At 42.8% G+C, this 14,555-nt stretch overlaps 1 protein-coding gene across 1 annotated transcript; it reads left to right on the top strand.

Moving 5' to 3' along the window:
• Positions 1-32: 32 nt before the first annotated feature.
• On the top strand, positions 33-5,134 carry hspb1 (heat shock protein, alpha-crystallin-related, 1). The gene is given in 4 exon segments (XM_042500022.1): positions 33-545; positions 3,667-3,730; positions 4,896-4,908; positions 4,910-5,134. Coding segments are annotated over 4 exon segments (636 nt in total). The 5' UTR covers positions 33-130; the 3' UTR covers positions 5,054-5,134.
• The last annotated feature ends 9,421 nt before the right edge of the window (positions 5,135-14,555 follow it).

Raw genomic sequence — 14,555 nt, 5'->3', positions numbered from 1 at the left:
CAGGGGTGGTGTCGGCGCGTATATAAGCTCTCAGCTGAGAGGCAGACGGCACGCTGGGAAAACACTTTCAGAGAGGCCAAAGGGCTCTTCTTCTGCAGCAGCACTCCTCCGCCGCCTCAACACAGCCGCCATGACAGAGAGACGTATTCCCTTCACCCTGCTCCGGACCCCCAGCTGGGACCCCTTCCGTGACTGGCACCAGAGCAGCCGCATCTTCGACCAGACCTTCGGCATGCCGGCCCTGCCCGAGGACTTCGCCACATTCCCCAGCACCCACTGGCCGGGGTACCTGCGGCCCTCCGTCCTGACCCCAGAGATGGGCGCCATGAGCCCCATGAGCCCCATGGGCACCATGGTGCCGCACGCTCCCATGATGTACCCGCCCATGATGGCCCAGCAGGCGCGTGCCCTGACCCGCCAGATGAGCAGCGGCGTGTCGGAGATCAAGCAGACCCAAGACAGCTGGAAGGTGTCTCTGGACGTCAACCACTTCTCGCCCGAGGAGCTGGTGGTGAAGACCAAGGACGGCGTGGTGGAAATCACAGGTCAGTACTGATCTCTGCTTCACTGATCCCCAATTTGTGCCGCGCTGCTACCTCTGCATGCAGAGTCACAACCTGTCCAGAAATCCTAAAAACATCCTCGAATCCCACAAATGTCCTAAAATCCTTGAAACATGTTAAAATCCTAGAGATGTCCTAGAATCCTACAAATGTCCTAAAGTCCTAAAATATCTTAAAATGCCTAAAACCTAAGAAACTTGATAAACTTCTAGAAATCTCCTTAAATCTGAGAAATGTCCAAAAGTCCAAAAAACACCCTAAAATCAGAGAAAATGTATGGGACCCCTGCGAGTGGCCCCTGGCCTCCTGTCATTTTGCAAAAGTGTCCCCCAAACAAAGCGAGTCGAGTGTCCCTTTCACAGACCCGGAGCCTGCTGTGTGAGAAGTTGTGTCGTTTCCTGTCAGCAGGATGTGGAGGATCCACGCTGTGATCCGACCGACATAACAACATTTTAAAATGTGCTTTAAATACATTTGGGAAAGATTCCCGGGCAGGTAGAGGACAAAATGTCTCTTTCATGTCACAGAAATCTGCTTCACTACTGAAAACAAAGACAAAATCTGAAAAAAGGCAGGAAACTTTTTTTGTGAGGTCAAGCAGAAGGCAGATGCATTGCTGCAGAGTTGCATAACATCCTGAGACAATATGCTGCGATCCAGCACGCTGTGAGGGCGGCGGCTTCTGGACGCACGCCTGCAAAACAAAACAAAACAAAACAAAACAAGTCAACATGTGGGAGTCGACTCTTGCAGACAGAGCGCAGGGCAGAAATAGTGGAGTTCACTTCTTCTTCGTCCCTGAAAGACCAGAGGAAAATGTCCAAACCTGAATAAGTATGCATGTGTGTGCATGCGTGTGTGTGTGTGTGTGTGTGTGTGTGTGTAATGGATCATATAAAAGCTTCGCTCTCGGAGGCCCTGAACTCTCTTTTCTCTGAGTCAGTCTCAGCTTCTCTGTCTGCTGTTTCACAAAGAATCACTCCCTCAGCGTCCGGGATTTAACCATGACTCACCCTGTGTGTCTGCTTCTTTAAAAGGACTGCTGGATCTAGTCCAGGTCCAGGGTCCTGGGCCAGATTTGGGCCAGTACCTCACTGCTGAGAGACACGGACAGGAGCAGATAAACAAAGCACGAGCTGGTGTCAAAGTGGAATTTACCACCTCATGTCTCAGTGTGTCACCAGAGGACAGTATGTTTAACTGTTAGACGGTTTCTGGATCCTGAGAGGTCATGTGACAGGCTGCGGGGGGAGGGGCTTTAAGAGGGAGCACTTTATATCATGAGACACACTGAAGGGGGACATGGGTCAACTACTCCGGTCACGTGACTCAGAAATATTCTCATCAGTGAGCAGCTTCACAAGAAATTACTCAACATTAAAGAAACATTTCTTAAGGATTTAAAAATATTAGGGAAGGAAAAAAAGAGGGAGGAGGAGCAACCACAAACAAACAAAAAATAAAATAATAATAACATTAATAATAAAAAAATATTATTATTATTAATAGTATTAGTAGTAGCATTAAAAAAATATACTCAACAATTAGCAAGTTAACAAGAAATTAGTCAATATTAAAAAGAAATATCTTAAGGAAAAAAATTAAAAGAAGATTAAAAGAATATTAGACAAAAAGGGAAAAAAGCAGGAAAAAACAACCACAAACAAATAACAATTGTTTCATTTTTTCACTTTAAAAGAAACACTTGTATGCAAAACAGGACTTTAGGACAATTCTGGGATTTTGGATGTCTCAAGGTAAATTGAAAACTAAAGGTCACATTTTGACAAACAAAACAAAAACGTGAAAATCTGTCATTTTAGCTTTAGAAAACAGCAATCATTTTCCAAAATATTTTTTGTGCTTGCCCATTTAAGGGTTAAAGCTGGCTGAACAGAGTTTGTGCAGAGTGTACCCTCTGAATGCAGCCGTCCTCTTCGTGCAGACGACCACACCGTCGCAGCAGCCGTGTCGTCCTGCTGAAAAGAGGACAGCTCCCTGAAGACGTTTATCGGCCTGTTGTCATAACAAACACATCAGAGTATTTAGAGCCGCGTTTCGAGCGTTTGGGCATCACAGCCAGGCGTCTCAGCGCTGATGACAGAGTGACAGAGCCTGATGAGGACGGCTGAGGGTCCTCTGAGACAAAAATACCACCACAGAGGCTCCGCAGGCACAAAATAGCACCGTCATTGTTTGCATGCATCACTAACAAACACGCACGCACACACACACACAAACACACACACACACACACACACACACACACACACACACACAGCATGAGGTAAATAAACGTGTCGTGACATTTTAGGGAAAGATGCTCGTTTACGTTGTTGGCGAGTTTGGTGTGAAGACTGAAACCGCTCTGCTGCAGAAAGACTGGAAGGGCCCGACTATTTCCTGGACGGCTCTGTGACTTCCTGGAGTCGCCATATGTTTGTTCGGCTTTTCTTGTTCAAAGAAATTGTGCAGTTTATATAAAACTCCATAAGTCCTAAAATAATCGTGGATATATTGTAAATTTAGAGCCAGGAGCCGGTTAAAAAAAATATATAATATAATAGGACCGTTTTAATGGCATGCTTTACCAGCACTTTTTTTATGACGTACTATACAATTATATTTTTTATTTTTTTTATGATACAGTATTCTGTGCCATTTTTCATACATTGTTATGGTATATTTTAATATTTAATTTTTTTTAATAGATTTTATGGCATACTGTACTATGACATATTTAATATATTTTTTACATTTTATGTCATACAATACTATGACATGTATAGGGCACAAAATACTATGACACTTTTTTTTAAGTCTTAATATAGTATGACATCTTTTTTTCAATTTTGTTTTTACGGCACAAATATACTAACAAATATACAATAACATTTTTCATACATTTTTATGCATTACTTCACTGTGGCATTTTTTAAGTCATCCCATTATGAACTGTATGATGATTTTTATGGCATACTATAGTCTGAGCTGTTTCAGACACTTTTATAGCATGTTATATTATGACATGTTAGGGCATACTTGAATATGACTTTTTTTTCAAATTCACATTTCAGTAAAACGATGTCGTCTGTGTCTTTAGGCAAACATGAGGAGAGGAAGGACGAGCACGGCTTCGTGTCCCGAAGCTTCACCAGGAAATACACGTAAGTAACTCAAAGTGTGTTTCCAAAATTCATTATTTAAAAAAATGCTCTTAATCACTTTTTGTTTAGTCCGGCTGATCAGAGGAAGCTGCTGGCCGTGCGATATGCCAACACCTCACTTCAAAGCTCACAGATTTCTTATTAAAACAGATTTATTGTGGTTATTGGATATTTTTCATGGTGAAAATGCATTTCTTAGGCTGGCTTCAGATTCCTGTGATTCTCTTGTTGTGGTTTGGCTGCTGTGAGTCGGGTTAGTTTCGGTCGGTCCGGCCTGCAGAGGGCCGGCTGCAGCTGAGAGCTGAATTTCATGCTCTGAAAAGCAGCAGCAGCCTCCTCCTCCGAGCGTTGTCTCTCTGAGCTGAGTTTAGCTTCATAGATCTCTGCTGCCATCCAGGGGCCGCAACACACTCAGAAAACACACCGAGAGCCCGAGATCTGATTTTACCCAAAGGTGACTCAGGCATTAACCCTTTGAAACTCGAGCAACCTGATTTCTTAAAAAAGAAAAACATGGAGAGAAAGCAATCAGCATAAATGACCTTAAAATTAACCCCCAAAGAAAAAGAAAAAAGAGTGCTAATATAAATACACATTTGCATATTTCAAAGAAGAAAGTACTAAAAATATGTTTTCCTATAACTTAAATATATAAATTAAGAGAATTATAAATATAGCTGACTTTGTCCATAATTTAAAAACAACAGCAAAAAATCTCATAATTTTATCTCCTTAAAAGACAAACAAGCTAATATTCAGGTCATTTTCTTGTCACTTTTTTTCAAATTTCTTGCAATCTGTAAAAAAAATAATAATAGAAAAAAATAATAATATTAATAATAATAATAATAATCATGATGATGATAGGATGACGACACAACAAATACAATAATGATGAATAATTTATTTTGGATTTATAATAATAATGATAAATAATTAATATTATAATCTTGTTACATTTTGTCTAATTTCTTGCCAATGTGCGAGACATCTCTTGCACATTGCCGAAAAAAAAAAAGATTTTCTTTCTTTTACTAATGTTGATCCAGGTTTTAAAGGGTTAATGACTCCATCAGTCTGTATTCGAGTTGTGACACTGAAGCTCTTCGTTGTCATTTTATTTTATTGTGATTTCTTTGACTAATAACCCGATCGTGTCCTCCAGCCTCCCGTCCTCGGGCCAACGTGGAGAAGGTGTCCTCCTCTCTGTCCCCTGAGGGCGTCCTGACCGTGGAGGCTCCTCTGATCAGACCGGCCATCGAGAGCTCGGAGACCACGATACCTGTCAACGTGGACAACAAGGGCAGCGTGGTGAAGAAGTAAAGAGAAGCAGCGTCTCTCTCTCACACACACACACACACACACACACACACACACACACACACACACACACACACACACACACACACACACAAAAAGGGGTTCTTTTTGGGGAGTTTTTCCTTGGGTGAATAGGTCTAAGCAGAGGGATGTCGTACACTGTAAAGCCCTCTGAGGCAAACCTTGTTTTGTGATAATGGGCTATATAAATAAAACTGACTTGACTTGACTTGACTTGACACACAGCACAGCACACACACACACAACACACACACACACACACATTAAAATAGGAGCAGAGGGGACTGCTGCTCGTCTCTGGTTATGACTGACTCCAGCTGAGCGCGCTTAAACACCTCTGCGCTGCCATATGCTCTCTCTGCCATGTTTACACTCTTCCTCTGAACGTACAGTTTAACACACACACACACACACACACACACACACACACCTTTCTCTGTTCTGCTGAGTAAATCCTCTTCAAGTCGCCTCTGCAGACGCACTAAATCCAGCTGCGCGCTGTGAGGCTGTCCTGGATGTCGACTGTTTCTGCAAACAGAATAAAGAACAAACAACTAATTGAGTCTCTTCTTTATTTGACCCTTTGAAACCTGGTTCAACATCAATTTTATTTCTTTCACTGAAACCTTTTGAGACCTCGGCAAATTCAGTTGATCTCTTTAAAAAAAAAAAAGGAAATGTCCTGCAAACTGCAAAATATTAGTAAAAGGTGACAAAAGAAAAAAATCTGAAAAATAGCAGGGATGGATAACCATCCAGAAAACTATATTTATAATTCTCTTAATTTTTATATAGTTAAAATTATGTTATAGGAAAAACTTTTTTTTACCACTTTCTTGAGGCCATTTTTTTATTTTTTTATTTTATTTTGTTTTATTTTATTAATTTTTGCTTATTTTCAGGCGATTTTCATGTAAGTTTTTATTCATTTCTTTTTTTTTTTTGAGACACATTTTTGGGCTGTTTCTTGTAAAGTCCCTCCAGTATTTAAGCAATCATTAATATATATTATATTAATTAATTATTAATCATTTGAAACCCAAATTGGTCTGCTTTATTTTAAAAACATTAATAAAAACAATAAGCAAAATGGCAAGAAATGTCACAAAAAATGTGTCATTTTTTAAGTCATTTTTTTCTTTTTTTACCAAGTTATTTTATTGTAATTTGAAAGAAAAAATGTTTTTTTTTGCCAATTTTTTCAGGTAATATCTTGCAAAGTCACTCATTGCTGGAAAGAATAAGGCCATGTTTCTCAGGTTTTAAAGGGTTAAAGTTCCAAACAGTATAATTGCATGCTGTCACATGACAGCGGAGGCCTTCCTCTCTATAAAAGTGGCGTCCTGAAGCCGCTGTGTGTCGTTAGTCTGCAGACAGGAGGATAATAACTGAGGGGGAAAGCTCAGCGTCTGAATGTTTTGGTATCTTGTGTTAAATTATTCATCTGATGGTCGTTGATGCGAAAGAGAGCGAGTGAAACGTCAGAGAGTGATGCAGGCGGCCTGCGGCAGACAAGACCCCGCATCACTTCTGCTTTACAGTCTGACGTTTCAGAGCGGCGCCCCCATCAGGCCGTCTGCTCTCTGCGCACTGACGCCATGCAAACTGGAGCTAAAGCGTCCTTTAACCCTCTGAAACCTGGATCCACATCTCTTTCCTTGTGCTGCTTTCAGACATCTTTCACAAGAATTTAAACCTTTTAACGCTGAGCAAAAATCTTTGATTTCTTTCAGAAACATGGAAAAAGGCAATGAGCAACTCTGCAACATATGCTCCACAAACGGCAAGAAATGAGTTTATTTTTAAAATTATTTTTAAAATAGCTAGGGAAAAGGTCGAGGGAAAAAAATATAAGGCTAAGGAAAATTATTTTATTATTTATTTTACTAATTTTATAGTTATTTCTTCTTTATTTTAATTTAATTTAATTTTTTAAAGATATATTTAGGGAAAAGAAGGGGAAAGAATTATATAGGGTTTCTTTAATTTAATTTTTTCCCCCACCAAATCTTGTTTGCCTTATTTGTTTGTTATTTTCCCTCCTTTTTTGTAATTTTTTAAAGATATATTTAGGGAAAAGAAGGGGAAAGAATTATATAGGGTTTCTTTAATTTAATTTTTTCCCCCACCAAATCTTGTTTGCCTTATTTGTTTGTTATTTTCCCTCCTTTTTTGCCTTAATTTTTTTTCCCATGGGTCATATCTTCTTTTGTAGCTTGCTGTGTTGTTCCCATGCTTTTGAAAGAAATCAAGCCAATTTGCTCAGGTTTCAAAGGGTTAATCACAGAGCACCAATCAGGATGAATTAGCATTCAAATTGGAACGGACCCTAGTATCGCATGTTTTTTGTGTCAAAAAGCAAAATAAACGTATATTGTCCCAACATTGAGCAAACGGCAGCGGTCCAGGCTGCGATGTAACCACTCAGGTCATGTTCGCAGCATTAATGCGTCCATCAGATTCGCCTGTTTTTGCCACAAAGTTACTCTAAGTTTCGGACAGCATGCTTAGGTTGAGGTTCCCAGTGTTCCTTCATGAGTCAGGGAAAAACTGATAAGGCAGCTGATATGTGTGTTGGGTGTCATGTGCACAGAGATTTAGGGCCGTTGCTGCACTGTGTGCGTCGTAACGCCCGAAATTGCATAATTTCATCATACCGAACGTCTCCGATGAATTATTCACGTCCAGATAGATTCATAATTGATGGAGATTTGCTCTCCACTCCTGACTGAGCAAGGTCACTGAAACAATCACCAGGCTGAAGACGAGCGGGCCGAAAAGAGCAGCGATACTCCGCTTGTTTCGCTCAGGGGCCACTCGAGCAAAATGACAGGAGGCCAGGGGCCAATCGCAGCAGCCGCATACATGTTTGAAGGATTTTTGGATGTTTTTAGGATTTTAGGATACGTCTAGGACTTTAGGGATGTTACAAGGACTCAAGGACATTTCTAGTTTTTCAAGGATGTTCTAGAGCTTAAACATTTCTAGGATTTTAAGACATTTTGAGGATTTTAGGACATTTTTTAAAATTTTAGGACGTTTCTAGGATTTTAGGAAAGTTGTAGGATTGTAGTAGATTTCATTTCGAGGATTTTGGTACATTTCTCGAATTTGAGGATGTTTTAAGGATTTTAGGACAGTTATAGAAGTTAAGGAGCTTTCTAAGTTTTTGGACATGTCGATGTTTTTAGGACATTTCTAGGATTTTACATTATTTCTGGGCTTTTAGGATGTTTAAAGGATTTTAGGACATTATGGTCTGAGTGAGGACATCTGTGAGGGGTGTGAGGGATCCTCCACTGGCCCTTTTTTTAAAAATATATAAACAAGCTCTATTTCGATGCTGTTTTATGCTCTCTGCCTCCTGATGGAGACTAAAAGTACAAAAACAATTCCCAGTTTGAATCACTTTATTTTTATTGTGAATTAGAAAACAGTCGGGGGTCCAGATTTGGCCCGTGGACCGTAACTTGAGTATCACTGCTCTGCAGGAGCTCTGGCTTTTATCACTGCCATGATGCCTTAACAAGAGTTACATAACTCAAAACGGAAAGAGCACAGATGAAGCTCTTTGTCTCCCTGTTTGTAGATATTTGTGAGTTTTTATGAGACGCTCCAGAAACAGATTTGGATTTTTTTGTGCTAATCTGAAGTGTAGAAAATCTAGAGCAGTTTACCTGAACATTATTTCACCAGAAAAAAAGATGCCATGAGGTTATATGTGTTATTAGAGAAACTCAAGATCGATAAAGAAACATGAAACATCCTGCACTTTTGCACACGGTTAGTGTGTGTGCTGAGACACATGTATGTAGAAAAACACACACGGTCAGTATATAATTAGAAGTAGGCCAGGGGCAGCCACTGGAAATGACATCAGCGGCCTATATGAGCCGCAGGCCCTGCTGCAATCAATACACCGTGCAGCTGCATGAATGAAGCTACTGCTCGGTGAATTTGGTTAATGTTCACCTCCCTGCAGTTAATCACCAGTCAGCGCAGGAGCAGCACAACTGGTGACGCTCTGAGCGGCTGCTGGTTTTCATCACTTTTTTTTTTGTTCTTCCTCCCTGTCAACTCCCAGTCATTCATGCTGCGTGCCAGCGCACTAATGCACATACTAACTCCACTCCTGACTCGAGGCTGCAGGGGAGATCTATTTATAGAGGGCTCTGCTATGCACTGTGCCTCCAGCATGTTGTATAGTTACACAGCGTAGAGAGCCAACGTGAACTGGTGCTTTTTATTCCCCCCAATGGTCCCAAACCTGCAGTGACTAACAGGCAGCTCATCAGTTACCATTAGCTTGATCTAATGCATTTCCTTTTCTACTGGGCTGTATTTACACAAAAACAATATGGTGTAGGTTTTAACCCTTTTAAACCTAGAGCGACATCACTTTGAAACGTGAGCAAATTGGTGCGATTTCTTTCAAAAACATTGGAATAAGGGAATTAGCAACACAAGGAGAAATTATCAAAAAAGTTTGAACTTTATCCAGGGTGGGTAAATTTTACAGGCCGCTTCTGAAGAGTCTGAAGTCCAACTTAAAACATGATTTAACTGTCTGAAGGTTTAGCTCAGTTGGTTAAAGTGTGTGTTTGCTGACTGGAAGGTCAGAAGATTGAATCCTGCTTGATGTGGGTGAATTTTACAAGCAGCTGTAGAAAAAGACAGAATACTGAAAATAGTCTAAATGTCAGTTGTATTAGCTAAAAAGAGTGGTCCAACTTGTGAGATTAAACTTTAACCAAGACAAGTGAGTTTTAAAGACTACTGTCCAAATGAACGTGTGAAAGAGGACGTCAAAAGTGTTTCAGGTGTCAGGAGGTTTGACTCAGGGGTTAAGACAGCTGGTTGGTATGTCTGAGGTTGCAGGTTCAAGTCTTATTCTGGACAGGTGACTTTTAATGGGTACTGTCCACATTGAAAAACTAAAGTGAACGTCCACAGTGTAACTTGTAACTGACGTGGCTCAGGTGTTAAGACATTCAGATGGAGTCTCATAGTTTGGTGGTTTGAGCCCAACAGTATAAAATCTGTGGCTGAAATTTTACGGGATTATGCCAGAATTGGCGAAAACTACACATATACAAAACAAGGAAACACTTGTGTCACAAACAAACAAAATATAGACTTGAACTTTACCCTTATTTATTCCAAGGATATCCGAAATGGCGTCTCCATGCCTCCCGGAGAGGTCAGGGAATCACATGGATTTCAGCCAATCAGAGAAGACCAGGCTGCATGACAGACAGTGACATCACGGCATCTGACCAATCAGCAGCGGCCCGGAGCATTTCAAACTTCACCGTTCTTCCAGAATGCGTAACGTCCGTTTTTGCTCACCTGCCACCTCCCACATTTACGGTCATAACGTCGAAACTAACCGAGGTAAGCTGATGAAGCTCACACATTATATCGACTAGTTGCGCTAAACGTTGAGCTTGTTGTTGTTTGCGTAGGATTTCTAGAAATCAGTGTAACTTTTGCATGAAAATATGGTGACGCCCTGTTCGTGTAAAGACTAGTGCACGCCACGGGTTTGAATAGCATCAAACAGTGATCCAGTAAAAAGTTTTCTTTTTAGACATTTTCAAGCTAGAAATAGTGAAATATGTGTGATTTTGTTTATTGTTGAAGTTTTATGATTGCATAGCAGTTTGTATTATACTTAAAGGGCATATATTAGAGTTTATTTTTTACAGTGATCCTTATTACTGCTAAAGTTAATTCAATAAATCAATGTTTTTTATTGATTTAGTTTTTCTGATGAAAAAAGTTACACAAAAATTACTCAAAGTGGGCTCGATACTGACTCAAGAACATCCTCCCTTTTCATTTTCAGCTGTCTACTCGGATCTTTCACGGAAAGAGGAGACTGATGTTGTGCCTGCCCTCCCTGCCACCAGTGACAATGAAGGCTACAGTGAGGAAGACCACGACATGGCACACCCTGACTTCATCCCACACACCCACAACCTGGACACTCAAGGCCCGTGTGATGGGCCCCTCCGCCAAGAGGAAGTGCATGCGGCCTGCAGTGGAGCTGCTTGAGGACGACAACAAAATATGGTAACTTCATTGACCTTGATTTTCAACTAGAAATTAAAAATTTTGTCACAAAAGTAAAATAGTTTTAGAATATCTTCCAATAAGGCTCTAGGGTTGAAATTTTGAATTTCCAAGTATTTCAATGAGTGCCCAATAAGGGTTAAAATATGTCAGTACTCTTTAACGGACAAAGACTTTACATTTTCAACAAACTTATACTTGATCTTGCAATCTCATGGTTTATGCAGTCAGTGCTTGGGCCCTAATAACAATAAATAATTAAAGAAAATTACCTGTAAAAAGTGCTTAAAATGATAAGAATTTAGTGACACAACTTTTTATATTTAATTAATGTAATTATCTATAAATATGATTTTTTTCCCTAGCTTTTAAAAAGAATTTCCCTAGCCGTTTTCACCTAGCTTTCCAAAAATAATTTTCTAAGAAAAAACAAACAAACTCAAAAATTATATATAGTATATAGTTACGACACTTTTTCCGCCTAGCTTTTTAAAAAAAATATTTTTTTTAAATCTAACAATTTCTTGCAATTTGTATTACATTCCTAACAAAGAACTTGCAATTTGCTGACAAGTATTTGTACCAGTTTGGTTGAAATACTTGTAAAATGCGTCTTAAAACAGCATAGGAAAAATTATGTTAAACCTTTGAAACCTGGAACAATTTGGTTTGATTTTGTTAAAAAAAACATGGGAAAAATGGCAATAAGCAACTTGATTAGACCTTCCACAATTTTCAAGAAATACATTTAGATAATTAAAAAAAGGTAGAGATATCTAAGGCCCAGTGCCTGTATGTTGGAGTTTGCCCCGGTGGACGAGAGGGTAGCCTCTGTCCGCCTTTGGGTGGGGGGACGGATCCTGACTGTTGTTTGTGCCTATGGCTCAGAGTATCCACCCTTTTTGGAGTCCTTAGAGGGGGTACTGGAGAGTCCTCCTTCTGGGGATTCCCTCGTTCTGCTGGGGGACTTCAATGCTCACGTTGCAAGCAACAGTGAGACCTGGAGGGGCGTGATGAGGAGGAATGGCCACCCCGATCTGAACCCGAGTGGTGTTTTGTTATTGGACTTCTGTGCGCGCCGCAGATTGTCCATAACGAACACCATGTTCGGGCATGAGGTTGTCCATATGTGCACTTGGCATCAGGACACCCTAGGCCGCAGTTCAATGACTGACTTTGTAGTTGTTGGACTTGCGGCCGCATGTCTTGGACACTTGGGTGAAGAGAGGGGCCGAGCTGCCAACTGATCACTACCTGGTGGTGAGTTGGCTCAGATGGTGAGGGAGGATGCCGATCAGACCTGGCAGACACAAACACATCGTGAGGGTCTGCTGGGAACGTCTGGCAGAGTCTCCCCTCAGATGGAGCTTCAACTCCCACCTCCAGGAGAGCTTCGTCCATGTCCCGGGGGAGGCAGGGGACATTGAGTCCGAGTGGGCCATGTTCCATGCCTCCGTTGTTGAGGCAGCCGATCGGTGCTGTGGCCGTAAGGTGGTCGGTGCCTGTCATGACGGCAACACCCGAACCCATTGGTGGACACCGGCGGTGAGGGATGCTGTCAAGCTGAAGAAGGAGTCCTATCGGGCCTTCTTGGCCTGAGGGACTTCAGAGGCTGCAGACAGGTACCTGTAGGCCAAGGGGAGTGCAGCTACAGCGGTTGCCGAGGCAAAAACCCGGGCGTGGAAGGAGTTTGGTGAGGCCACGGAGAAAGACTTCTGGACGGCTTCGAAGAGGTTCTGGACCACCATCTGGCGTCTCGGGAGGGGGAAGCGGCACTCTGTCAACACTGTGTATGGTGGGGACGTTGCGCTGCTGACCTCGACTCGGGACGTTGTGGATCGGTGGAAGGTATACTTCGAAGACCTCCTCATTCCCACCGACACGCCTTCCAGTGAGGAAGCAGGGCCTGGGGACTCAGGAGTAGGCTCTCCCATCTCTGGGGCTGAGGTTGCCGAGGTGGTCAAAAGCTCCTCAGTGGCAGGGCCCCGGGGGTGGATGAGATCCATCCAGAGTTCCTTAAGGTCCTGGATGTTGTGGGGCTGTCATGGTTGACACGACTCTGCAGCATTGCGTGGACATCGGGGGCAGTGCCTCTGGACTGGCAGACCGGGGTGGTGGTCCCTCTTTTTAAGAAGGGGGACCAGAGGGTGTGTTCTAACTCTAGGGGAATCACACTCCTCAGCCTCCCTGGTAAGGTCTATTCAGGGGTACTGGAGAGGAAGGTCCGCCGGATAGTCGAACCTCGGATTCAGGAGGAGCAATGCCGTTTTTGTCCTGGTCGTGGAACTGTGGACCAGCTCTGGACCCTTGGCATGGTCCTTGAGGGTGCATGGGAGTTTGCCCAACCAGTCCACATGTGCTTTGTGGACTTGGAGAAGGCATTCGACCATGTCCCTTGGGGAGTCCTGTGGGGGGTTCTCCAGGAGTATGGGGTATCGGACCCCCTGATATGGGCCATCCGTTCCCTGTACGACCAGTGCCGGAGCTTGGTCCGCATTGCTGGCAGTAAGTTGAACTCATTTCCGGTGAGGGTTGGACTCCACCAGAGCTGCCCTTTGTCACCGATTCTGTTCATAACTTCTATGAACAGAATTTCTAGGTGCAGCCAGGGAGTTGAGGGGGTCCGGTTTGGTGACCTCAGGATTAGGTCTCTGCTCTTTGCAGATGATGTGGTCCTGTTGGCTTCATCAGGCCGTGACCTTCAGCTCTCACTGGATCGGTTCGCAGCCGAGTGTGAAGCGGCCGGGATAAGAATCAGCACCTCCAAATCCGAGGCCATGGTTCTCAGCCAGAAAAGGGTGGAGTGCCCTCTCCAGATTGAAGAGGAGATCCTGCCCCAAGTGGAGGAGTTTAAGTACCTCGTGGTCTTGTTCACGAGTGAGGGAAGGATGGAGTGGGACATCGACAGGCGGATCGGTGCAGCGTCTGCAGTAATGCGGCCTCTGCACCGATCTGTCGTGGTGAAGAGGGAGCTGAGCCGAAAGGCAAAGCTCTCGATTTACCGGTCGATCTTCGTTCCGACCCTCACCTATGGTCACGAGCTTTGGGTAGTGACCGAAAGAACAAGATCGCGGGTACAAGCGGCCGAAATGAGTTTCCTCTGTAGGGTGGCTGGGCTCTCCCTTAGAGATAGGGTGAGAAGCTCGGTCATCCGGGAGGAGCTCGGAGTAGAGCCGCTGCTCCTCCGTGTTGAAAAGAGCCAGATGAGGTGGCTCGGGCATCTAATTAGGATGCCTCCCAGACGCCTCCCTGGGAGGCATCCCAGGACATAAATGTCTTAATTTGAGGGTAGTTTCCTGTTTTCATGCTCATTGCTTTCTTCCCATGTTTTTGAGAAAAGGTTTCAAGGAGTTAAACATCTGCCAGAACAAATGTGCATTAGCTGAATATCATCAGTTTTTACATCCAT

The sequence above is a fragment of the Plectropomus leopardus genome, chromosome 13, assembly GCF_008729295.1.
Source record: "Plectropomus leopardus isolate mb chromosome 13, YSFRI_Pleo_2.0, whole genome shotgun sequence".
NCBI lineage: Eukaryota > Metazoa > Chordata > Actinopteri > Perciformes > Serranidae > Plectropomus > Plectropomus leopardus.
Note: the sequence above shows the minus strand (reverse complement) of the source record. Positions and strands in the feature narration are given on the sequence as shown.